At 41.2% G+C, this 27,411-nt stretch overlaps 1 protein-coding gene across 1 annotated transcript; it reads right to left on the bottom strand.

The window, feature by feature from the left end:
• Window positions 1-300: 300 nt before the first annotated feature.
• LOC129763961 (uncharacterized) lies at window positions 301-27,411 on the bottom strand. The gene is made up of 14 exons (XM_055762926.1): window positions 27,064-27,411; window positions 26,793-26,996; window positions 26,208-26,729; window positions 25,822-26,146; window positions 23,794-23,895; window positions 9,287-9,507; window positions 8,968-9,226; window positions 8,665-8,909; window positions 8,262-8,599; window positions 1,817-2,000; window positions 1,469-1,693; window positions 1,143-1,410; window positions 815-1,077; window positions 301-748 (listed from the first exon to the last, which is right to left on the bottom strand). The coding sequence occupies exons 1-14, from the start codon at window positions 27,140-27,142 to the stop codon at window positions 426-428; spliced, it is 3,558 nt and encodes a 1,185-aa protein (XP_055618901.1). The 5' UTR covers window positions 27,143-27,411; the 3' UTR covers window positions 301-425.

Here is a 27,411-nt window from a genome sequence, read left to right as displayed (position 1 = left end):
ATCGTATTTGGGCCAGTGGTCTTCATTGCCTTGCAACTCTCTCTTAGTCTAATCCTAAAAATAGAAACAAAAAATTTCTGTTCCTTCAGGACAATAGGTTCGATGGCTATTGTTCGATATGTTATTAGTCATAAATTCTTTATAACCATGGCATTTTGCGATGGTGAATTATTTTACGCAAACCGTTGCATAACGCCTAGATAATACACATTGCATGTAATAAGGGAAAAAAAATATTGGGTAATGTAGGATGGACATATAATCAGCATAACTTAGAAAGCGAACAAAACGAACTACTCCTACGAATACTGAAATGAAAATATATTTTCAGTGTATAAAAGTCAAGTAATGTAAAACAGACGCGATAGTGCTTCTACTATTCATCCGTTGGAGATTTTTTTTGTCACATTAGATACAACAGCCATTTACGTCCAAACAACCGATTCAATCCAGTCCAGATACGACGCTACCCGGGTGTAAACCGCCGGAACCGACGAACCACAGGACTGACCGAAAGAGGTGATACCAACAATGTGAAACATGCAGTGATTCTCCTGCTTGGTAATCTGCAACGGTCCACCCGAGTCTCCCTGGCAGGTGTCCTTTCCTCCCTCGGTGTTTCCGGCGCACAGTTGGGTCTCCTTGAAACCGCTCTTGAGCTGACGAATATTCGTGTATGCCTTCTGGCAAAAGTCGTTACCGTAGATGTTCAACGATACCTTCAACAGTTCGTCTGATTTGTCGCCATCTGTTGGAATACATGTTTATTGTGCATTATTGAGCGGGGGCTACATGAACGGTGGCAGATACTCACGATCGTCCTTGAGACCAAATCCAGTAGCGATTGCCTGTTCGGCACTGACTCGAAATTGATCGAACAAACAAGCCGGTCGAATGTAGTTTGTGAAGGTTATCTTACGCACCAGCTTTATCAACGCAACGTCGTTGTATAATCCACGGCTTCGCTTGAACTCGGGATGACGGAGAAACTCTTCAATGTCCACATCGATCGGATTGGCACCGTCATCATCGCGAACAAGATTTTGCTCACCCAACCGAACGAAGGAAGGAAATTCCCTGCGTAGTAAGTAGCCGCGTTGGAGACGATCTTCACTTTGAAAACAAAAACAGTGATAACTTACCCATCAATATCCAAGTAACAGTGACAGGCGGTCAAAACGAAACGATCACTTATCAGCGAACCACCACAGTCGAATGAAACTCGATCGGCATACCGCCATCCGATAGCAGCCATATGGGGGAATTCCCCCGGCTTTGTGATGTTCCCGCCCACGATCAGCTTCACAATGTTATCACACTTTGGCACGTCGTATTTCAGCACTGTGGGCGTGAGCGTCAGTGTACTGACGGCTATCTGGTTGTACGACAGTTTGCTGTATTCCTTACATTCTGGGGGAAATTTGTATGTATTTTGCATTTCTTGCAGTTCAAGGGCAATCTCACTTACTTTGTACGGCCTTTCGGGAGTTCAAGTCGGGAGATTGTGGCACTTCTTTATTGCTGTCCTCGTCATTGTCTTCGAAGCGAACACCTTCGGCTTCGGGGCAACATACGACGGCCTCCCGCGCGTTGTAACTGCAAATGGTGATGCGTTTGTTTTGGAGTTGTTTCTTACAGGCCGAGTAACTGCGGCAGATTCCCGGAGCACCGTTATACCTGCAGGCATCGTACTCTGGAAGACAATTGCCGGTGGTTAGTAATATTTTTCATTATTATCGAAGTGTTTTGTCACATCTTTTGTTGTGGCAGAACAGAGAAACGATTTCGACGATTTTGTTCACTACCTTATTCTTACCTTGTAATGCCGCTTCCGATCTATGCAACCAGAAGAAAAGAAGCAGTAGACATGATGTCTGAATGTGCCACAAGAAGCGGCACCTTGAAATCATTATTTGTTTAGCAGATGCGAGCGATTGTTGGGGATTTCCACAAAAGGACCGACTATCTCTAATGATAATTATTAGCAGGTCCAGATCGTGCTACTTATACCAACAGCTCTCCAACATCGGTCGCGATTAACACATGCACCTCCTACTCTGTGTGAACCCGATTTTATTAGTATACGAGAGGGAGAGTAAGAAGATAATGAATGTCTTACTCACGCAAGCGACGACGAATGACTGAGAGCAGTTGGTCACCGAAGATGATCATATAAAAGATCCTCCAACAGAGCCCGAGCAATACAAACGAAGGTTCAATCTGCTGGCTGAGCTTGACTGTAATCAGCTGAAGACTTCTGCAGGTTTTCTTTTATGAATGTTTTTCGTTCAGTGGTATAGTATTAAAAAGTTGTTCGAAATTCCCGACAAAAAATTCAAAAATTCAACTTAACGCTGGGTTCCCTATAATATGGTTATTTTCGGGAATTTTCACTAAAACTACTCAGATGTATGAAAGCCAAATCAAGCTTATTCTGAAAAAAGGGATGTACAAATAGGACCATCCTTAAGCGTCTTATCCAAACATTTCTGACTTTTCTCAATTTTCAATTTTTCTCATACTTGAAAAACACTTTTATCGATAAGCAAAAACTTTTTTAATAATCAACATCTAACACTCTCCGTTTCCAATGAAAAAAAAATTAGTGGGTTATATCTATGATATAACCGCAAGGTTCACGTGGAACTACCTTAGCTTAGCAATCATTCGTTTGTATTGATTAAATTCTTGATTGAATGAAACAGTTTCCAAATTCAATTAGGTTCAATATATTTGCTCTGTGAGTGAAAAAAATGAACAAATGCCGTGTAAAGTCAATTCATTTATTGTGATTGATTGTTCTTCGTTACAAGTAAATTTAATGACGGACCTTTTACGTTTGGTATGATGACTAGAACAAAATATATGTACGGAAGAATTATCAAACGTTCGATGAACCAGCCTAAGGCTGAAAATCTTTCCAATAAAGACAAAAAAAAATATCAAACGATTATTTTATTTTACATTTCCCTCTGAAGTTTACATCCCAAAAGTGTACGTACTTCTCGAATCTCGAATTTGCTTGAAACTGGGAAGTTCATTCGCTTCTAGTGGCTGCACGATTTTCCCAGGTTCCTAAGTTTAGAAGATCATGTTAGGACAGACATATTCCACTCTGCACAAGGCAAGCGAGGACAAAAGTACTCGCAGTTTGCATTTATTTGCAGAGCCGATTTCCCCAGAAACCTCGGTTTTGAAGTCTGTGTTAGGGAAACACATTTCAATCGGAACAAAAATACCCCCGATTTGTATGAATTCGCAATGCCGATTTCCCCACGCTTCATGGATTTGAAGTCTGTGTTAGGGAAACACATTCCAGTCGGAACAAAAATACCCCCGACTTGCATGAATTTGAAATACCGATTTCTCCAGGCACCTTGGTTTAGAAATCACTATTAGGGAACACATTTCGGTGGGAACAAAAGCTCCCCCTACTTTCGTGTGTTCTTTTTCTTCTTTTTGGCTTTAAGAGGGTTTAAACTTTTCAGTTCACTCGCCTCTAGGCTCTTTCGTGTGCTTGCAATGACGATTTCGCTGCTTGGTTTTAAAGTCTGTGTTAGGGAACATTTTTCGATGAGAACAAAAGTCCCCCTACTTTCATGTATTTGCAATGTCGATTTCCCCAAGGCTGCTTGGTTTTGATGGCTGTGTTAGGGAAAATCGGGCCAATCAAAACGATGCAGTTAGGGCGTTTAGATAACGCCTAATATTTTACAGTTATTCAATTGTTTATCTAATGAAAAACAACATTTTGTTAGTTGCGATAGATGCGTAGAAATATTCCCTATCAAGTGATGCAAACATCTCTCCTATCCAGTACGAAATGTTCGAGCTATAAGCATTCGAAATCTTTCATTTTTTCCTGCATGTTCTGTGTTTAGGTTTTCATTTTACCCTCCATATATTCCGGTTAGACGTAGTCCCACGTCAAAAAACACAAACAAAATTATATTGTTTAAATTGAAAGTCGTGAGATAATCTTATCTTTCTTTTTATTTATCACGTAGGTTCTCCAACACTGAAAATCTTTCGATTCTATCCAATTTCGAGATATTCTAATAACAATAATTTTTAGGATAGGTTCAAGTTAGTATATGGCTATGGTTTGGAATCTTCAGAAAAATAAAATTCATTTCTGCTGATAAATTAGCCAAAAGCTTCTTCTCTGCTAAGGGACTTGCGGAACAGAGTGTTCAATAACTGATTATTATTATTATTACAAGCTGACCCGGCCAACGTTGTTGTGCCATTGTAACTATTTTCAGTGAAAATTTTGATTGTTCAATAGAAAAAAACACTGTCGGAAATGACGGCGCGCATTACCATTCTATCAAAAAAAACTTGAAACTTCGTGACTCTCGTGTTCTATTAAGAAGAAAAAATTTCGCCGAAATATCATTGAAATCAAGCATTTCATGGTATATCTTCCCGAATCTGAACCCGTGATGGTGCCAAAACTTCATTATCAGACACTACTTTCGTTGAAAAATTTTCCCCACTGGCAGAGAATGCACTACTCTGTGAACAATAATTTGATGCGGGAGAGTTAATTTCCCTTTATATTTTTTTGCTTGTTGTTGAATCGAACGGATGACAGAATGCAAAATTGTGATCCGTTCGAGTAGTTCTGACTCGATCGGATATTACATGGTAAAGAAATCTTAACTAAGTACTAATCGCAATTCGAATCACAGTTTCTCGCGTCGCTGTGCAGTCGTCCACCATGATTCTACCCACGCTTGCACATTGAATCTACACACGTGCTCTTCAGTTGGTGTTTCGTCAGGATTGATGACAATAGCGTAAAGCGACCAGATGGTCAGAGGTCTAACGCGGGACACAAAAAACAAAACGTTATGTATATACGATCTGTGAACATAAACCATAGCTTAGCGAGTCTAAACTGATCAGTATTATTTCTTTCTGAGTGTCCGCGCTCAATTGTGATTTTTCGGTGGTTTAGATTTTGTTTACGCCGTTTCGCGGGAAGGAATCATACGCGGGACATTTTGTTGAAATGCGGGACTGTCCCGGGACGGGACGTCTGGTCAGTTTACAATAGCGTGATTGTCATTTTGTGATGCGAGCAAGTATGGTTGAATTGAGATTACTTGCGCATGTGTGGATGAAAGCTCGATGCAGTGGACATAGCACCATCTGTCATTTAACATCGTCAACGAAAAACAAACGACGAGAAAATTATTTGAATATTGTCAATACAAACATACTGAAATCGCGACTAAAAATATGGGATTGGCGTTAAAATTTGGGGATATATGTATGGTATGGCGGAATTTAAAAAAAAAATTATTCAGATTTTATTTCTGCATAGGACTACCCTAATCGGTATTGAATATATTGTAATCGGTATTCCAGTGGTATTATGTATAGTTTACGACCTATTCTCATGCCTATCAAGATTTTGTGCATAATTTTATCAAAATCGGTCGAGCCAATTCGGAGGGGTTCGATCACAAACACCGTGACACGAGATTTTTATTTATTATTATTATTTCATCCGATGTTACATGATCTTAATGAATATTATATTACATTAATTTCTTCGGAGCCTTGTGCGAAATTGAGCTGAGTTTTCGTTGAATTCATCAAAATTAGACACGACATTGAAACTACGCATGACTACTCGTACTGCTTCATTACCAATGTAGTTCTGTTTCCATCGTGGCAGTCGAAAGAATTTGGAGGTCCTGAATAACTAAGAATATTTATGTCCACAAAGGATAGATGTTTCGAGGCGTCTCGAGCTTGGCGTTCAGTAGCTTGGCAGCAAAAACGGCTGTCGCATTCTGTCTCCTCCGTTCCTACGTCTCCAATCCCAGCAGTAGGTATCTGTCCTGGCAAGGTGGCAGATTGACAGGATCATTCCACGACAAGTCGGGGTAATCTGTCTCATTAAAAAAAAAATGTGACAAGCTGGATTGTGGGAACTATCATGCCATCACAATCCTGAATGGAGCCTACAAAATTCTGTCTCAGATCCTCTTTCGCCTTCTACCGCTAATAGTAATTAGATTTGTGGGAAGCTATCAGGCCGGATTCATGTCCGGTTGCTCAACGACGGACCAGATTTTTACACTGCGGCAGATCCTTCGAAAGTTCCGTATCAGTATCAGGTCCCTACGCACCACATCTTCATTTAATTCAAGGTCACATATGAATACAATCGACCGACGACATCTATGTATGATCATGGACGAACACGGCTTTCCCCGAAAGCTGACAAGATTGATTCAGGCAACGATGAACGGAGCGCGGTGCAGAGTGCGGATCTCAGGTGAGCTGTCGGAATCATTTGAGACTCACAGGGGACTTCGACAAGGCGATCGACTATCCTGTCTGCTCTTCAACGTGGCACTGGAAGGTGTTATGCGGAGAGCGGGCTTCAACATGCAGGCACGGTTTTCAACAAGTCTAGTCAGTTTATCTGCTTCGCCGACGACGTGGACATAATAGGAATAATACATGCGACGGTAGCCGTCTTGTATACCCGACTGAAACACGAAGCAGGGCTGATTGGGCTTGGGATCAATGCTTCTAAGAGTAAACACATGCTAGCAGGAGGGACTGATCGCAATAGAGTTCTTCTTGGTAGTAGTGTTGTGATCAATGGCGATGAGCTCGAGGTGGTAGAGGAATTTGTCTACCTTGGGTCGTTGACAACATCTGACAACAACAACAGCCGTGAAATTCGAAGACGCATAGTCAATAGAAGTCGTGCCTCCTATGGGCTCCGCAAAACCTTAAGGTCTGAACCGGCCGACCCCGTACGAAGTGTACCATGGTACAAATCCCTAAATCGACTGGTTGTTCTCTATGGGCACGAAGTATGGACGATACTCGAAGAGAACTCACAAGCACTTGGTGTTTTCGAACGCCGAGTGCTCAGAACAATATACAGGAAAATGGAGCATGGAGAAGGAGAATGAACCACAAACTGGCGCAACTCTACGGTGAACCCAGCATCCAGAAAGTCGCCAAGGCTGGACGAGTGCGATGGGCAGGGCATGTTGCAAGAATGCCAGACAGCAGCCTTGCAAAGATGGTGTTCGCATCGAATCTGGTGGGAACAAGAAGGAGAGGAGCCCAGCGAGCGAGCGAGTGGTTGGACCAGTTGGAGAATCGGTGCAGCCGGAAGTTGGAGAACTGCAGCTGTGAACAGAGTACATTGGCGGAATAATGTTGTGAATTAGATCCCATCCCTTCAACCAGTTCCCTTTGTGCTGTAGGTAATGGATTCTGGACAAACACGATTACAGTTGGCAGTCACTTCATCCGCCCATTATTATCGTCGTAAAACACAGTGCGAGCAGCTTGCAAGTCGTCGTCGTGAGAAGGGATCATATAGATGGACGTTACAAGAATACGCATACCTGTCTGTGCACGGGAATAGGGAGATCGCTCGACAGCCCGCGACCGAAGGGCCAGGATGAATTTGAAGGCAGGAACTATTGTGGTCAGAACTATTTGGATGCTCGACTTGGTCGGATGGCTTAGGATCTCCCTTAGTGCTGTAGGCAAAACGTCTTGGGTTTCAACTATGACAACCGCGTCATCGGGTCAAGCGCTTTGCTCTTCAGAGCAGAATCGAGATCAACTTTGAAGAACACTAACAGCTTATTCAACAATGGATAACAAATTAAAATGTCAACCATTTTAGATTAAAAACGTAAATCTAAGATTCGTTCGAAATAGCATACAATTACAGCAGTGATGCCAGAATTGATGCAAGTGGTAAACAAGTTAGAACAGGAAAATAATTGAAAATCTAACAAATAACCATTAGAAAAGTGTGCAAAATACATAATCTAGTAAAATGGCTGGAAAATGGTTGAAAACGCTCCTGAAATTTACCGTATTGAAGAAACTTGCACAAAGGATGTTTACAAAAATATACAATTAGATGATCAAATGTTCAATTATTCGTGTCGTATAACAGTTCTGTTCAATTAGCTAGATGTTCAATTAAAGGCAAATCACTGTATAATTAAAAACATTAACATTGACACATTTACTTTTCTATTCCATTGAAGCTACTCGAAGATGGAGCTGATTCCTTGTGTCCAGAGTTTGACTGAATCAAGCCTTATTACTGCCATAGGAACGTTATTAGCGAAATAAAATTCAATCAAACACTTGGACTACAATAACGGGAGGGCCAGCTTCATGATGTATCGTTTTTTATTCAACATAAGTAATCGTCAACACAATAATATTACTCACGAATCCCATCAATATTCCCATTGCTCTTTGAACTCCCATTCGTCGGGCCAAACCGTCTCCACAATCCAGCTGAGATAGCGTGAAACCCTTGTGTAAACTCCGTACTCGGCCGAGCCGCAAATCTTCCCGAAAGAAACCACTCCGATGACGTGATAGCGACACTTCCCTTCCTCGAAAACCTGCAGTGGACCACCGGAGTCACCCTGACAGGCATCCTGTCTGCCCTCCAGGGATCCGGCACAAATCTGCCGATCGATCAGACGGCTCCGGCCGGGCGCGTTGTACATCTGGATGCATTTCCTGCGATCACTGGGGATATCTAGCGATACCTTGTTCAACTCGTTTGATGTCCTGGAACCTTGCTCACAAATAAAGGAACCACTTATTCTTGAATTTCAACTGGAAGATCAGAAGAAAACTCACTGGGACTAGTTTTACCCCATCCAGTGACGGTTGCTCGTCGGATCTGCTCGGTGCGATCGGTTCCCAGGCAAGCGGGTCGTATGTGCAGGGAAATGGTCACGTTTTGTTCCAATCGAAGCAGCGTGATGTCGTCGTACTTCGTCAGGGGCGAATAATCGCTGTGAATGATTATTTCCGCGATTTTGATGTCCAGTGCATCCGGATCGTCCAGTTCGACCACTCCAATGCGGACGATCTTTAGTTTGCTAAAAATGAAAGTCGTTAGCATATCTCGTTGTTGCCACCGTCGACGACAAGACTCACTCAGTGATGCAGTGTGCAGCGGTCAGAACGAATTGCTCACTTATCAGAGATCCGCCGCAGAGAAAATCATAGTTTGAAAGGCCCTGATAACCAAGGGCTACCATATGTGGGAACTCGTGTTTCTGAACGGCCTTCCCTCCTACCACGTACGGATTTTGCAATGGACACTGCAGACTGTATATATATCGAACGGGCGAGTCCAGATCCAAAGTAATGATCTCATGCGGTTCCGAGACCATGTCGACATATTCCTGACATTCTGAAACAGTACCGAAGTGTAAGTAAGCGAATGGCAGCGATGGATCGAATGATCATTAACTCCATGATGCTATCCGTGCAGCCGTTTCACGATCGTCAGCGGTTGCCAAGCGTAAAATAGCGAAGAACAGCGTAAACTGTAGCAGTCCGGTCAAATCCATCGTGGCGACTGCTTCTGAGTCAACCGATTTCACCTGAACCTGAACCGTTTTATACATATGCGGTGCGCATATGTAATTTCGTTGACCCACTGCCCTTAGCTTGGTGTGGAAGGTATGAATTCTAAGCAGCGCATTTGGCACAAAAACAAATACGGGGTTATGACATTGTTGGCAAGTGTTCGGATAAGTTGTATTTAATTGTTGCTGGAAGACGGTTTTAAGTCTAATTAGATTCGGTCTTCTTCTGGCATTATTATTTCAGTCCCCAACACTTTCCGGATGAAATTCAGCTGGTTCTTCTCGAACGTAGTTTGTGTCTCATGGTCCAGAGAAACAACGGAATAATATTAACTAGAAGGAATATTTTGTTGGTACCGTTTGTGAAGTAATAGTTTTCAACGGTGATGCGCTTATTTTATTCGTTATCTCTTTCAACAATTGAATATCGTACATTTCGTTGCATTTCCGAAATAGAGAGCCATCGCGTTTGAAGTAGAATTCACTTGATTTGGCCAACTAGCATGTATCAGTTCAGTGAGAGCTAATTTATGTTCCGTTGGGTCGTTGGTTCCACCCCCGATGATGGGTGAAGTTAAGGAGGCCATTAATCAGCTAAAACCCACAAAGCTGCTAAGGGTGGCCTCGTAGCGGAGCTCTTCAAGGGAGGTCCGGGAAAATTGTAGAGTGTATGCACCGGATGATAGTCAAGATCTGGGACACAGAACAGCTACCGGAGGAGTGAAAGGACGGGGTAATCTGACCCATATTAAAAAAAAGGAGACAAGCTGGATTGTGGTAACTATCGGGCCATCACAATCCTGAATGGTGCCTACAAAATTTTGTCTCAGATCCTGTTTCGCCGTCTGTCGCCAATAGTAAGTAGATTTGTGGGAAGTTTTTCAGGTCGGATCCATGATTCATGGATTCATGTCGACGACGGACCAGATTTTTACACTGCGACAGATCCTCCAAAAGTGCCACGAGTCTCAGGTCCCTACGCACCACATTTCGTCGATTCCAAGGCCACATATGATACAACCGACCGACGGCAGCTATGAAGAATTATGGTCGATCACGGCTTTCTCCGAAAGCTGACAAGAATGATTCAGGCAACTATAAACGGTGTGCGGCGCAGTGTGCGAATCTCAGGTAATCTGTCGAAATCGTTTGAGACTCACAGGAGTCTTTGACAAGGCGATGAACTCTTCTGTCTGGTCTTCAACGTGGCACTGGAAGGTGTTATGTGGAGAGCGGGCTTCAACAGGCGTCAACAATAGTTTATCTAGACTACGTGGACATAATCGGAAGAACACATGCTACGGTAGCGGACTTGTACAACCGACTGAAACACGAAGCTGGGCTGATTGGACTTGGGATCAATGCGTCTAAAATTAAATACATGCTAGCAGAAGGGACTGATCGCAACAGAATTCTTCTTGGTAGTAGTGTTGGGATCAACGGCGACGAGCTCGAGGTGGTAGAGGAATTTGTCTACCTTGGCTCGTTGATAACAACCGAAAACAGCTGTGAAATTCGAAGGCGCATAGGCAATGGAAGTCGCGTCTACTATGGGCTCCGCAAATCCTTGAGGTTCAACAAACTCCGACCCCGTACGAAGTGTACCATGTATAAATCCCTAATTCGACTGGTTGTTCTCTATGAGCATGAAGTATGGACGATGCTTGAAGAGGAATTACAAGCACTTGGTGTTTTCGAACGCCGAGTGCTCAGAACAATATACAGGAAAACGGAGCATGGAGAATGATAATGCACCACGAACTGGCGCAACTCTACGGCGAACCCAGCATCTAGAAAGTCGCCAAGGCTGGACGAGTGCGGTGGGCAGGGCATGTTGTAAGAATGTCAGACAGCACCCCTGCAAAGATGGTGTACGCATCGACAGCGGCGTAGTGAGGGTAGACAGCGCCCCCGGCAAACGATGGAAATGGTGCCCCAAATAGTATCACTTTTTTCGATTCTTCCACTAGTTTTGAGATTGTGTTGTGAACAACATATTTGGTATGAATATGAGGAAGACTACTCACTTTTACCGATGTTCACTTTGTGCAGTTTTTTTTTTTTATTAATCCGTTTATTTTTACAGGCTCAGTTACATGAGTTTAATGGAGCCAAACTCTTACATATATTTCAACTAGCATATATCAACATGTTGTTTCCTTAATTCTATGGTTAATGAAATAGGAAACCGATTACTCGCGGTCGACTCGAGTTTAGAAGGGTGACACATTTTCATTAGAAAAAGGATGGGATGTAAGGAGATGTGTGTTTACACTCGCACTCCCATTCACATTCACATTCTCATTCACACTGACACTGATACTTCACACTCAATTCTTAAAGATATCCTTACATATAATATGTATTTACAATTTAACTTATTCTAATGTTAGTAGGAAGGGAACCGATAGCTCGCGAAGGGCGAAAAGGAGGGGAAAAGGATGTATGAACAATCACACTCGAAGATCGATAGCTTTAAGGAAAACATATATTTGGGACATGTAATCAAGGTCTAACCGAGCCAACACATCTCTCACCGGCACATTGGACTGCTTTCCTCCAGCCCGAAGGGAGTTTTCTAAATTCGATCTGGCGACAAGATACATCTCGCACGACCAAACAATGTGTTCGATGTCGTGGTAACCATGGCCACAACCACAGAGATTGCTGTCGGCAAGATTAAAACGAAAAAGCAGCGCGTCTAACGAACAGTGATTGGACATGAGTCGGGAGAAGGTGCGAATGAAGTCCCGACTCAAGTCCAGACTTTTGAACCACGGATTGAGGCTAACCTTAGGGATAATTGAGTGGAGCCAACGGCCCAATTCATCTTCGTTTCATTTGCGTTGCCAGTTAACGATGGTATTTTTACGAACTAAAGAATAAAATTCATTGAAGGCGATTTGACGCCGATAAATTTCGCCTTCAATTGCACCTACCTTTACTAATGAGTCAGCCCTCTCATTACCCGGAATTGAGCAATGTGAAGGGACCCAGACAAAGGTAATGATATAACAGCGTCTGGATAAAGCACTCAAAATTTCTCGTATTCTCTCAAGGAAGTACGGCGAGTGCTTTTCCGGCCTCACTGAACGGATAGCTTCGACAGAGCTAAGACTATCCGTTACAATGTAATAGTGTTCAACAGGTCGTGAGGCGACGCTGTCCAGCGCCCAGTGTATTGCTGCCAATTCAGCAATGTACACTGAGCAAGGATACTGAAGACTGTGTGAGGTGCTAAAAAATTTGTTGAACACTCCAAATCCTGTGGACTCATTCATAGAGGACCCATCAGTAAAGTACATATTATCACAATTGACACGCCCATACTTTGCTTCGGAAATCGTAGGAACGATCCCCGATCGATGATAATCATGGACAGATCAAAATGCACAGAGGAATTGATGTAGTCAGGAAAACAAACACGGTTGGGAATATACGAAGAAGGATCAACCTGCATGGAGACGAATTCCAGATCCAGATCAATCCAGAATGAAAATTTAGTTCGATCAGCTGCTCAAAATTTCACCAATGGGTTCATAACCTTACACCGGATGAGGAACCGAAGAGATAATAAATTGAAGCGATCTTTTAGTGGGAGTACGCCTGCCAAAACCTCGAGACTCTTGGTATGCGTTGAGGGCATACATCCCAACGCAATACGGAGACAAAGATACTGAATTCGCTCGAGTTTAATTAGGTGTGTTTTGGCAGCTGATTGAAAACAGAAACTGCCATACTCCATCACTGAGAGAATAGTTGTTCGATACAACATTATAAGATCTTCGCGATGGGCTCCCCACCAGGTGCCGGTAATTGTACTGAGAAAGTTTATTCTTTGTTCGCATTTTTTACTCAGATACCTAATATGGGCCCCCCCAAGTACATTTGGAGTCGAACCAGACACCAAGATACTTGAATGACATAGCATGAGTGATCGGTTTACCCAAAAGTTGAAGCTTTGGTTTTGCTGGTCTATGCTTCCTAGAAAAAACCACCATCTCTGTTTTCTCCGTGGAGAATTCGATCCCTAGACCAATGGCCCAGGCTGAAAAATTGTTCAAAGTATCTTGTAAGGGTCCTTGCAGGTCGGATTCGTTTGATCCAACGACAGACACCACTCCATCATCTGCAAGTTGTCTTAGGCTGCAATTTTGTGTAAGGCAATTGTCGATGTCGCTTATATAGAAGTTGTACAAAAGGGGGCTTAAACATGAGCCCTGGGGGAGTCCCATGTAGGAGACCCGACTTACTGTCGAATCCCCGTGAGAAAAATTCAAATGTTTCTCACAAAGCAAGTTATATAACATATTATTCAATAGAGGCGGCAGACCCCGAGAGTGTAATTTGTCTGACAGGACCTCTACTGAAACTGAATCGAAGGCCCCCTTTATGTCCAAGAATACTGAAGCCATTTTTTTTTTTTTCTCGGCGTAAGCCATTTGAATTTCTGAAGAAAGCAATGCAAGACAATCATTTGTCCCCTTGCCCCTGCGGAACCCATATTGTGTATCTGAGAGTAGGCCATTCGTTTCAACCCATCGATCAAGATCATTTTCTCCAACAATTTCCGTATACAAGACAGCATTGCTAAAGGGTGTGTCACATCAAATTGCATCACGGAAAAAACGCTGTAGAAATTTAATTTTTAGGAATTATATCTTCAGTTTTCGCTTATAATCAGATAAGAGTGTATAGATCACGTTGGCCATGCTTCATTGTCAATTTTTCGTAAATTTGGAAAAATGTCGTCGAACGAAAAAGAGCGTCGTGAATTAATCCTGTGCACTCATTTCGAGAATCCGGAGTTGTCACATCGGGACATCGGTAAGATGCTGGGAATCGTCCAATCCACGGTCAGCAGATTATTAAAACGATACTTCGAGAACCTAACCATCGACCGGAAGGTGAAGAACGGCAAAAATGGATGCTCCGTCAGTGAAAAAGATCACAAGCGCGTAGTTAAGCAGTTTAGACGTGATCTGAGAAGTTCGGTCCGGGATGTCGCCAATAAGCTGAATTTGTCAAGTTCATTCGTCCAGCGGACCAAGCAGCGGGAGGGCCTGCGTACATACAAGGTTCAGAAGGCTCCTAATCGCGACGAAAGGCAAAACATGGTGGGGAAGACGCGAGCCCGGAAGCTGTACACCGAAATGCTGACGAAGCCGCATTGCCTGGTAATGGACGACGAAACCTACGTCAAAGCGGACTTTCGTCAGCTGCCGGGCCTGTTGTTCTTCTCCGCAGAGGACAAATTCAGCGTTCCGGAGGAGATTCGCAAGCAGAAACTATCCAAGTTTGCCAAAAAGTACATGGTGTGGCAAGCGATCTGCTCTTGCGGAAAGCGGAGCGCCCCCTTCGTGATGACCGGCACGGTAAACGTGCAGGTTTACCAGCACGAGGGCACGACCATCTTCTGGCCGGATCTCGCTTCGTGCCACTATTCAAAGGACGTGTTGGAGTGGTACGAAGCCAACGGGGTCACCTTCGTGCCAAAGGAAATGAACCCGCCCAACGCGCTGGAGCTCCGCCCAATAGAGAAATATTGGGCGATTATGAAGCAGGCCCTCCGGAAGAACCCAAAAGTTGTCAAATCGGAGGCGGACTTCAAGAGAAAATGGATTTCTGTTAAAAAAAAAACTACAACCTGACGTTGTACAGAACTTTATGGACGGGGTAAAGAGGAAGGTGCGAGCATACGGGCTTGGGCTCGAAGTATGAATGAAAAGAAAATGCCAAAAGTTGTTTAATAGTTTTTATTTTACTGTCTAAAATTTTCAAAAGGATCGGTCTACTGGGCGAATTTCTACAGCATTTTTTCCGTGATGCAATTTGATGTGACACACCCTTTATAGGGCGGTACGAATTGAAGTCGGACGCGGGTTTTCCGGGATTTTGAATAGCTATAACTCGTACTTGTCTCCAATCATCTGGAACAATATATGTTCCAGAAACCGATTGAATAAATTCAACAAGCGATGTTTCGCCACATCAGGGAGGTTTTTCAACAAGTTGAACTTAATTCGATCCGATCCCGGAGCAGAATTGTTACATGAAAGGAGAGCAAGAGAGAATTCTACCATCGAAAACTCAGAATCAAGATCGCACCTATCTTGTGGTATATCTCGAACAATTTTTTGCACAGGAGCGGAATCGGGACAAACTTTCCGTGCAAAATTAAAAATCCATCGATGTGAATATTCTTCGCTTTCATTCGTTGAAGAGCGATTTCTCATGTTTCGAGCCACTTTCCATATTTTTTTCATTGACGTTTCTCGTGACAAACCTCCCACGAAATTTCGTCAATAAGCACGTTTTTTCCCTTTGATCAAATTTTTGAACTGATTCTCAAGGGCTAAATACGTTTGAAAATTTTCAGGAGTTCCACGTTTCCGAAAAGCTTTAAATGCATTCGATTTTTCTATATAAAGCTTGGAACATTGGCTATCCCACCATAGATTGGGAGGCCTTCGGGAAATGGTGGAACCTGGAATGGGTTTCGTTTGAGCGCGAACTGCGCTGTCATAGATCAAACGAGAAAGAAAGTTATACTCCTCCAATGGAGGTAAACCATCTATGGAATTGATGGCTAGAGCAATCGCGTCCGCATACTTTTTCCAGTCAATGTGTCTTGTGAGGTCATATGCCATGTTTTTAGATTCAGAAGAGTTCGACCCAATGGTGATGGAAAATTTTGATTGGCAAGTGATCACTACCGTTGGGGTCCTGGATTACATTCCACTTGCAATCTAACGATAGTGAATTCGAGCAAAGCGAGAGGTCAAGAGCACTTGGTTTAGCAGGAGGTTTAGGAACACGTGTTGTTTCCCCAGTATTCCAAACGGTCATATTGAAGCTGTTACAAAGGTCATATATCAACGATGAACGATTGTCGTCGTACTGTTCCCCCCCAGGCAGTTCCGTGAGAGTTGAAGTCTCCCAAGATCAATCGTGGCTCAGGAAGGAGTGAGCACATGTCAACAAGTTGCTTGCGGCTAACCGCAGCTCTCGGAGGCCAATACAAGCTGACGTGCAGTTTATTAGAAGGCTAGAAATATCATTATCAGCTTCGCTTATTCTCTAGCCAAATCTTTGTCTTGCGTGTTTTAGCTGAAGCAAAATAGTCCAAAATTGTATCAAAATCAAAGTCTTAGCTATTCTTTCTCGTCAGAATGAATTGCCATGCCATTGAGTGGGCCTTGGCTTATTTTAGAACGCAGATAATTTTCAATTAATTCAAACTCAATCAATCAAACTGCGTTCGCACGATGCCACTGTGACTGGAGGCGTCAGTGAAATTCGTAGCGCCGTCTCGATGTTAGGATAAAATGCATCGAGAGGATATCTGAGAATAATGTTCAATTGTTTGCCTAAAGGCATCGAAGAGGTCAGATCAGGAAATTGGTCCTTCATCTGCGTCTTAAGCACTTCCACCTCTGATACAAGTTCCTCTGTTTCAATATCTGATCCATGATCCTGGTCCAATTGATCCATGCTCATAGATGTTAGTCAGTCTCTCGTTATAAATGAAAAATCTGATGCTATATCCGCTATAGCAGGTGTGGCCAAGCTTCCCACCACCCCTTCTTTTTAATACAGTATGTTTTTAAGTAGTAATTTGATTGTAAAATGTTGTTTCAGGTAGCGAGAATAGTGATTTCTTCTCAAAAACTAGTTAGTTATAATAACAATAGGCTCTTTTATTTTTTATGTTTTTATTTTTTATTATCCTGAATGTTTGTTTTGTATCTGATAAAGCGCTGGAAATATTAGGTTATATATTTTCGACATCTTTTTCATATTTTCGTTCAAATGCACTCAAATTTATTCGCAAACAGGATGCTAAATAGTAATATGTCAAAGGAGAGCGATGTTTTGTTTCGATTGTAATCATAGTAGAAAATATTGTTTTCGGGTATAAGAATATCCGAAAAAAGTTATCAACAACACATTTCCTCGCAAAGTAAATTCCTATAAATACAGTAAATATAAGTTAACGAATCGCGGACTACGGCCGAGTTTAAAAAAAAATGAAAACGAACTTCACTGTTCAACTTTCAGACCAATAATGATCGTCTTTATTTTCCGATACTTAATTCTACCCTACACTTCCTAAATGAATCTGCTGACCTATCAATATGATACCTGTCGATGCCAGTCCAAGGGTCGTTCGCCGTCGTTGTCGTTGCCTGGATGTTTATTGCTGAATTGCGTGACCTAGTTAACGTTGTTGTCCATCGGTGGAATTCTGCTTGAGGGTAATGCCCGTTGTTCCGGTGTCAATAAAGTGCTAACTGCTGACGGGGTCCAAATAATGAATGTATGATGTTTGACGATGGCTCGGTATCGTTGCCAACTGGGGTCATGCTGGTGGATCCGTTGGTAACTGCTCCCCCCTGAAGATCGAGCCGTCCCGGTTCGATTCTTTCGGCTGATGAATCCTCCAGGATACTACTTATGTTGATACTAGGGTACCATTTCCGTTGGAAAGTGCTTTCGGTTCGTTTACAGTATTTCGAAACACCCACAGCTATCGCTGAAACGATAATTATCAAAAACAGTCCAATATTTGATGATATCTGGATTTTAGTTGTATCTTCCATGGATTCCATTCGTTGACGGTTTCGGAGGTGAAGTTCTTGTAACTTCTCCAAAGTTATGTTAGACTCGAAGGCGGTCTTCTCAATATTTAATCCATCTAGGGGTAATATAAGTGGGGTTTGTTTGCTGTATGATTCTCTACTGCTGTAGCTCACATCATTTATGGTAACTGTGCAATTAGAGAAGTAAATTAGGAAAGTTCCTTGAAGTACTCTGTCTGAGAGTTGACAATCTGTATGCATGATTGCTGCTTTAACATCTTTGAGCATGATGTGGTAGTCAGTTATACGTTTGACATCTGTATCTGAATAGTTTGTAAAAACGCATTTGCCAGAAAATCCTCTTAAAATTCGGGAGTAACATTCATCTTTGGATACGTCAATGAGGTCTCTACGATCACAAAGGGTGTTCTGCTCTACAAGTTGACATGTACCTTTGAGAAGAAATGTGGAGTTGACACCTACTATCGCCGTGTTTGATTGAAGTTTCAGTGATGCGTTGTTGATTGGAAGTGCCTCCAAAAGTAACTCGTTGAAAAGCTCTGGTTCGACAATCGGTATCAAGATTACAAAATATAGTTTAGAATTTCTGAATAGAGTCTTGATGCTTAAAAATTCGTAAGCTTGTTCTGAATTTAAAAGAGTTATGTTTTGTTTTTCTAACTGTTTTACAATAAACTTCAGTTCTTCTGGTTCTAGGAATCTTCTTGATATTGTGTTGAGTTTTGCGAGTTGTATAGTTTCGAAAATACTGTCTAGGTGGTAATGAATTTGATCTAAGTGGAATGATATTTTTAAAATTTTTACAATTGATGTGAAGTTTTGATTATGATTTTGTATGTCTAACATTGTTTGTCTGTTTGAAATTATTTGTTTCATAATTTTTGTTTGTTGGTCGTTTATTGATTGGATAATTCTGTTGAGTCTATTTTGAAGTTTTTCATTTATTGTGGCTTGTAGGTTGTTTTCATTGTTTAATGCTCTATTACCTGATTTGAGTTGCTCAATTTCTGAATGAATCCTATCTAAATCATCCTGATCTAAATTTCCTGTTATCAATTTTAAAGTAGAACCTAAGAAATTAAAAGCTCCTCTTCTATTTCTATTTTTTGGAAAAAGATTTTCATAAATGTTTGTAATTTCATCGTACTTAACGAACAACATTTGGGCAATATCTTGAATGTTTGAAAATGATTTTAGTCCAGTTATGATAGTCTGTAGTCGGTCAAGTAGTGGTTGGTATTGTCTAAGGTCTATTTCATGATAAACATGATAGTGTCCGTTTTTTATAAGAGTGGATTTAGTCCGTATTGTCAAAAGTCCAGGGTTAGTCGAAAGGTCCTGTATTTGTATGGATTGGGATAGGATCATCGACGTGAGGGTAAATGAGATGATGACATATGGAATCGGCTGCATGATTCTGAAATGAGTAAGAAGATTATGTTACTTTCTAATTCTCTTTAGATTTGATTTATGTAATCTACGGTTCGAATCATCTATGAATGTCTTGATTCTATCCTCAACGACTTGAACCGCATCGAATTTATTTTTCGTTTTACATTTAATTCCTTGCACTTTATGATGAATTTTGTCGTTTTCTCGCAACACGGGGGCATTTTCGCGGTTTTTGTTATGTTGATTTATGTTTCTTTTCTGAGTTTTATCAAGTTCTAAAATAACGTCATCGTAAATTTTGTTACGATTTTCAATAATTTTCTCCATTTCAAGTGGCCTTTCTTCGCCATCTTTTATACCGAAAAAGATTTCTCTTGGTTTCAAGTTGGTTGCGCTATGTATTGTACCGTTGTATAAAGTGCAAGCAATTTTGTAAACTTCTTTACTACTTAGGTAATTATACTTATCCTTGATACATCTGAAAATCTCGGCGAGAGTACTATGGAATCTTTCCACAATCCCATTCGTCTCGCTATGATTGACTGGTGTAAAATATGTTTGTATTCTTAGGTCTTCTAGAAGTCCTCTCACTTCGATTGACTTCATGGCTGGCTCATTGTCTGAGACGATGAGTTGAGGTTTACCGTGAGTGCTAAAATATTTCAAAAGTGTTCCCCTGATGTCTTGTATATTCCTACTCTTTAGTGGTAAAATAACGGCAAATCTTGAGAATTTTTCGACTACTGACATGAACATATCTGGTTGGGATATGAATATATCGAGATGAATAATTTCTAAAGGTGCCTTTGGTATTGGGGTTTCTCCTTGTTTGATTTTATATGGTGCACGTTCATATTTATTTTTATTGCATACTTCGCAAAGTATGATGAATCGTCTAAGTTTTTGTTTCATTTTTGGAAAGTAATATTTCCTTGTCATTTCCTTGAAATTTTCTTGAATTCCTCGGTGGGATAGTTCATGGGTCTCTCTTATGAGGTCATTTTGTTCTTCTGGGGTTTTGACGTCTTTTAGTAATAATTGTGAAATTTTAACTTTTAATATTTTATTCCTGCTAAAATAATTTTTGTATACTACCTGGATTGATGGGATTAAAGAGTCTGGACACAAAATACAGTTGATTTGTTTTGGGTTCATGTATTCTTTAAAAATTTTAATTAAGGCTGGTACACCAAACATCCATTTTGAAATGGTTCGCCTGAAAACTCTTGGAAAAATTTCTTCCAATTTTTCCTCTTCTTGCTCACTTATCTGAAGAATGATCTGGTTCGAAAAAACGTTTAAAGGTCGAAGGGTCATTGGTACAAATTCGCTATCATCTGTGTCAGCAGAATGAGCGGTTGCGGCGTCAGAATTATTGTCGTCGTTCTCATTAATATTTATTTCTTCAGGAATGATACGTGATAGAGCGTCTGCTACCGTGTTTTGTTTACCTGGTCTATATTTGATTTCGTAATCATATTCCTCTAGATCGAGTCTCCATCTAATAAGTTTGCTGTTTGGAGTTTTTAGATTTAAACCATATGTAAGTGGCTGGTGATCTGTGTATAAAACAAATTTTCTGCCAAAAAGATACGGTCTAAAATATTTACATCCCCACCAAATAGCTAGGAGTTCTTTCTCGATTGTGGAAAGATTTTCCTCTGATTTTGTCAAGGTACGAGAAGCAAATGCTACAGGCTTGTCACTGCCAACAGTGCCTTGGGATATAACCGCGCCGATTGCATGATTCGATGCGTCGGTTGTCAAAATAAAGGTTTTATTGAAGTCGGGGTATTGTAAAATTGAACTACTCGTGAGGATATTTTTACATTTCTCGAATGCGTTGATAAATTCATGGCAATGTTTTATGCCTTCTCCTTTTCTCAAACAATTTGTTAAGGGCTTTGCAATTTTCGCAAAGTCCTTTATAAATTTGCGGTAGTAATCCAAAACTCCTAGAAATCCGCGTAATTCCTTTTCAGTTTTGGGAATGGGCCATTTCGTTATCGCATCAATTTTGTTAGGATTCGGTTTTACGCCTTCCGGTGTAACGATATGTCCTAAAAACGCGACTTCTTTCTGAAGAAATTCACTTTTGTCTAATTGAATCTTCATGTTGTATTCTTGTAGACAACTGAAGATTTTCTTCAAGTTTTCCAAATGTTCTTGAAGACTTGTAGAAAACACAATAATATCGTCCATGTAGACGAGACAAATTTTTCCAATGTGTTCCCTAAGTGTATTATCCATCACTCTCTGGAAAGTGGATGGAGCGTTTCGCAGCCCAAAAGGCATACGCAGAAACTCGTAGTGCCCATAATCGACGCTGAATGCGGTTTTAGGTATGTCCTCTTCACAGACTTCAATTTGATGAAATCCGGAAGCGAGATCAAGCGTGGTGAAATACAGACATCTACCTAACTTGTCTAATATATCACTTATGTTTGGTATAGGATACCTGTCTTCAATGGTTTTTTGGTTTAGTTTCCGATAATCGATAACTAAACGCCATTTTCTTTGTCCTGAGGCATCTTCCTTTTTCGGTACAACCCACACTGGGGATGACCAAGGACTGTTTGAATGCCTGATGATGCCCTGATCCAGCATTTTTGAAATCTGCCGTTGTACCTCTTCCTTGTGACAGAAAGGATACCGGTATGATTTTGAATGAACTGGTACATCATCTTTTGTTTTGATAGTGTGCTTCATTCCGTTGGTGAAGGTTAAAATCTTGTCTTCTTGATGAAATATATTTTCAAATTGTGAAATAATTTTACAGAGCCTATTACGTTCTTCTTGATTCAGGTGGTCAAGTCGTAGTTGAGCCTGTAATTTTCCTTTTGAATAATTCTCAGTTGGTTTTTCGTATTTTGATTGTATTTCAAAATTATTTATCTCTCCGAACACAGGTCTGTTTGGGTTAATTTTTGCGACATCTTGGCTTTTATTTTCGACCATTACAGTTGCTATATTATTTTCAGCATGGTAAATTCCGGGAATTACAGCTATCTCTTCAGTTAACGGTAATTCTCGTTCTACAAAGAAATCTCCATTCGCAATATTAGTAGGAAATGTTAAACCAATTTGTTCTCCAGCATTAACGCTTACTGTGTATGAATCTGGATATTTTTTCCTCATGGGTATCGTACAGTTAGGAAATTGTAGTTTGTTTGATGAAGTCATTATATCAATTTTCAAATCGCTCAGGGATTCGTACCCGATAAGTCCATCAAAGAATGAATGAAATTTGTAGAGATAAAAAGTTAATGGTAATCTTCCTTTGAAAGGCGAGAATTTTACAAATTGATCAACTTTATTAGTTCCATGTACACTTTTGACAATAGATGGAGTAGTGTACTCTATGGAAGCTGGGTCAATTAAAGAAGGATCAATATAATTTTTGTTTACCCCTGTATCAACAAGGAGCTTCAAATTGCCAAATTTTGTGTTTAATTGGACATAGGGTAAATAATTATTGTTTATTATGTTTCTGGTGGTGATTCTGGGGAAACTTGAAAATTTATATCATCTATTTCTTCATTTAAAAATTCTTTTTTAGAGGATATTACTGCCTCGTTGTTCTCAGTAATGTTGAGATTATTGATCAGTAATGAAATTGTGTGTGAGACTTTACTGTAGAAGTCTTCTACATTGTGGGTTTGTGTACTTTTAAAAAGATCGCGAGTGAGAGACACTTCGTCTCGTCGGTCGCTATAGTAGGTGATGAGATTTTGTTTTATCTCTGCCCAATTCAAATTGGTGCCATAAAGCTCCAATATATTGTCGGCTTCGCCTGTGATCTTTGTGCGAACAGCCTGAATCCACACATTGTACACACACGTCCCCTCAACTTCATTGAGCAATGGCATTATGTTGTCTATTGCTCTTATAAAAGAGTTCAGCTTAACGGGATTTCCGTCGAAACAAGGTATATCCCTTATGATTTGTGGGGTTTGGAGTGATTTTAAAATCATCTCCGTTCTCCCAACGTTGTTAGCTGGTGCCTGAAGCACATTAGCCAAATGTTGTGCTGCTTGTGCAAGCTGTTCCGCTTGCGCAGTTTGGGCTCTAACCTGAGCAAGTTCTGCATCCCGGTTAGCCACATGTTGAGCTAAGTCTCTAATTTGAATTCGCAAATCCTCGATATGTTGCTCTTGCATGTTGCGAGCCATATCGTAACGTTTATTTTTTTTTGTTAAAATTGTGGTAACACTAAGTATACTTTATTCCTTATTAATGGTTCACTTATTTTTTTTGTTGATAATTCACTTTTTTCTGTTGATAGTTCACTTTGTGTTTTGTTAATAATTCACTCTGTTTTCTATTGGTAATTCACCTTATCTCTTATAAATAATTCACTTTTTTTGGTAAAAATAATAAAAAGGAACGCTTACCTAATTTCTCTTGGAGTCAATAATCCGTTGACTCTGAAGAAAATGATACCGATATTCCCTCGGTTTTCCTGCTGGATGAGGTGAAGTTTATGAGATGTTGCACTTCTCCGGTAAGCCGCCGTTGAAATTACACTTTACTTCACTCCAGCACTACACGACTGCGCCAGTTAACGAATCGCGGACTACGGCCGAGTTTTTAAAAAATGAAAACGAACTTCACTGTTCAACTTTCAGACTAATAATGATCGTCTTTATTTTCCGATACTTAATTCTACCCTACACTTCCTAAATGAATCTGCTGACCTATCAATATGATACCTGTCGATGCCAGTCCAAGGGTCGTTCGCCGTCGTTGTCGTTGCCTGGATGTTTATTGCTGAATTGCGTGACCTAGTTAACGTTGTTGTCCATCGGTGGAATTCTGCTGATGCTGCTTGAGGGTAATGCCCGTTGTTCCGGTGTCAATAAAGTGCTAACTGCTGACGGGGTCCAAATAATGAATGTATGATGTTTGACGATGGCTCGGTATCGTTGCCAACTGGGGTCATGCTGGTGGATCCGTTGGTAACTTATATTTTTGAAATTGAAATACTTTTGAAATGAAGAGCTTCATCTCTCTTGATTCTAAAAATATATCGCCATGAAAATTGGAGATTCCCTTTTCAATCATGCTTTTTAATTTCATTGACATTTCTTTTATGTTGATTCCATCATTGAATGGAAATGACATAAATCATATTTTGAAATATTTTCAAATCGTCTGTCGAACTCATTTCGTAACAAAGTAATTTAATCTGCATAACGATTGTATTCATGTGTTTTATTCTGCTGATTCAGTCGCAATATTTCGAACTGCTTTAAATCTCGTCTCCTAAATTGTACTTTTAAGCGTGTTTTCAGTTTTTTCCTTGATGTTTCAAGTTTAATTTATTTTGATTCGCTATAATGACGCGATGAAAAACGAGATCATGCACCCACTTATTGAGGATGGCAGTTGCCATTAGTTTAAAGTGACCAGATGGTCAGAGGTCAAACGCGGGACATAAAAAACAAAACGTTATGTATATATGTTATGTGAACATAAACCATAGTTTAGCGAGTCTAAACTGATCTGTGTTATTTCTTTCCAAGTATCGGCACTCGATTGTGATTTTCCGGTGGTTTAGATTTTGCTTACGCCGAATATATCATCCACATCAAGTTCTCGAAGAAGGTCCTTCTCTGACAGACGTGAAGGGAATGTCCAAACCGCTCTTCTTTCGAGTCATATGGTGAACGGGGAGATATATAATAGTACGAAGTGCTTACCGGAAGTTGCGAAGGTGATGTGGTCTTTACGCTGAATCTGGGATCAGCCCATTATGTCAAAAGATCACTGGAGGATGGATCGGTTGGAGATAACAATTGTCGCGAAGACCGCCAACCTTCCGAACATTCCCCAGCTGCGACCTATAGAAAACTTTTGGGCGAATGGCCAAAATGGAGAGGCAGTCGACCACCAAAGCCACGAAAAGGTAAAAGAACACGCCGAGATGAGATGTTGGTCGGTCATGGTTGAGATTCAGGCCAACTTCCGTAAGACCGCCCAGCGCTTCAAACTTATTTAAAACGTTAAGCCCTGACCGAGCTAGAGGACCAAATATGAACTTTTCGTCTGACTCACGTTGGTCCCTGCGGATCAATTGGGGGCTTTTATAAAAATCATTTTCCAATTTTGTTGCTGTCGCTTCCAGTTGACACTCTCTAAACAAAAAGCCCACTGTCGGTGCGATGAAACCAGCTCAACGTATTAATCTTTGGATGCATTAGAAGCGATCTTGAACAGTCTGCCAAATAAAAGTTTTTTTTGAGGTGCATCCATTTAAGAAAATCAACATAGTCAAGTTGTAATATTGAAATATATATATATATATATATATATATATATATATATATATATATATATCTATCGCGGGACATTTTTGTTTCTTTTGCATTAGTTTACATTAGTTCATTTTTTTTAAAACATTATTGCCCTCGTCTTCTCAAGAATTCCACACAATCGACTCAATCCAGCTAAGATACGGCGCAATGCGTGTATATATCGCGGGGACGATTGTTCCACAGAACTTTCCAAACGAGGTAACCGCTACGATGTGAAATTGACATCCGTCGCTGGTGTTCCGAACCTGCAGTGGACCACCGGAATCACCCTGACAGGTATCCCGCCCACCGGCTGGATAACCAGCGCACATTTGAGTGTCGACAACATTCCGTGTCAGGGTGTGAACGTCGCTCTGGTAGTGCCGGCGGCACTCCTCCTGGCCATACTGATCGAGAACCACTTTGAGCAGATGATTTTGGCTGGTTCCAACTGGAATGAGAAAAAAATAACATTGAAGAATTTAAACGACGGAAGTATTGTCGATTCTTACAATTATCGACCGCTCCGTAGCCCGTAGCAGTCAGCTTCTGTTCTCTAATTACCGTAGATTGGTACAGACAGGCCGGTCGCACCCGTTGACTGAACGGAACGGTTTCCGACAGCTCTACCAACGCGATATCATTATGTTTGGTTCGAGCGGAATACTCGGGATGTCTTATGAATGATTCGATGTTGTAATCCTGTGGTTGGGTCGCGCTTTTATCACTCAACAAATCCACAACGCCCAATCGAACCAACACCGCATCCTCATTGCGACAATGGGCTGCCGTTAAAATGAACCGTTCGCTGATGAGACTGCCACCGCAACGAAACTCAAGAGCGCCCGTGGGACCACTCCTATATCCTATTGCAGCCATATGGGGAAACTCTCCCTGCTGGGCAGCTTCGCCACCGACAATCAAATTGGTGTAGGTGGGACATGGTCTGGCTTTCCTCTGAATGACCTCTCCGTTTGGTTTCAGCGAGCTGAAGTACAAAGTAGGCGCTGCCTGACGCATATATTGTTCGCACTCTGGGGTGAGAAAAAAAAGAAATATAAACGAATTTATTGATACAAAAACGAGTTCAAACCTACTCCGGGCACTGATGGTCATTGAGGCATCTCGAGCCTCCTGTTGTTCCAATCGCGTCTTGTAGTCCTCCGGGCAGCAAACGATGGCTTCTTTGGCATTGTAGGAACAAATGGTGATCCGGCTTCCGGTTGATTCCAACACACGGCGACAGCTGCTATAGCCAACACATATTCCGGCAGTGTTTTGAAAGAAACAGGAATCTCCCTCTTACGTAGATGAAAACAACGATTATCACTACATTATCAAAATAAATGCAAAAGATAAGGTACTTACCACCGCTCTGAGTTCGAGCTTCGCGGTGCGCACAATAAAATGCCGTCACTAACACAACCAATAAGTTCCATCGTCTCATGATTAATTTTACTGTTTACGTTCCTGATCACGGCCAACCTGATCGCGAGAATCAAAACAAAAAATCCAAAGCTGTCGTCGTCTTCGTTCGATCAGATCAATTTCCATTGATAATGATGAAGTGCAAAGGCGAACTATATCCAACGCTTGCGTTCGGAAGCCGCGTCTGCTGTTTGTTTGCGGATTCGTCACTAACTGAAGCTGACAAGCTTTATTCATCGAAACTAAAGCCTATACTGCCTAAACTGGCAGGTAGCTGGTGCTGATCGG

Source organism: Toxorhynchites rutilus, chromosome 1 (assembly GCF_029784135.1).
Source record: "Toxorhynchites rutilus septentrionalis strain SRP chromosome 1, ASM2978413v1, whole genome shotgun sequence".
Lineage (NCBI taxonomy): Eukaryota > Metazoa > Arthropoda > Insecta > Diptera > Culicidae > Toxorhynchites > Toxorhynchites rutilus.
This window is presented reverse-complemented; position numbering and strand designations above follow the sequence as displayed.

Excerpts from the sequence above, each read along its gene's own strand:
- LOC129763961 (XM_055762926.1), bottom strand. The coding sequence starts at position 27,142 with ATGAGACGATGGAACTTATTGGTTGTGTTAGTGACGGCATTTTATTGT. Across the intron at positions 26,730-26,792 it reads AATGACCATCAGTGCCCGGA|AGTGCGAACAATATATGCGT; the intron begins GTAGGTTTGAAC and ends TTCTCACCCCAG. Across the intron at positions 9,227-9,286 it reads TGCACGGATAGCATCATGGA|AATGTCAGGAATATGTCGAC; the intron begins GTTAATGATCAT and ends GTACTGTTTCAG.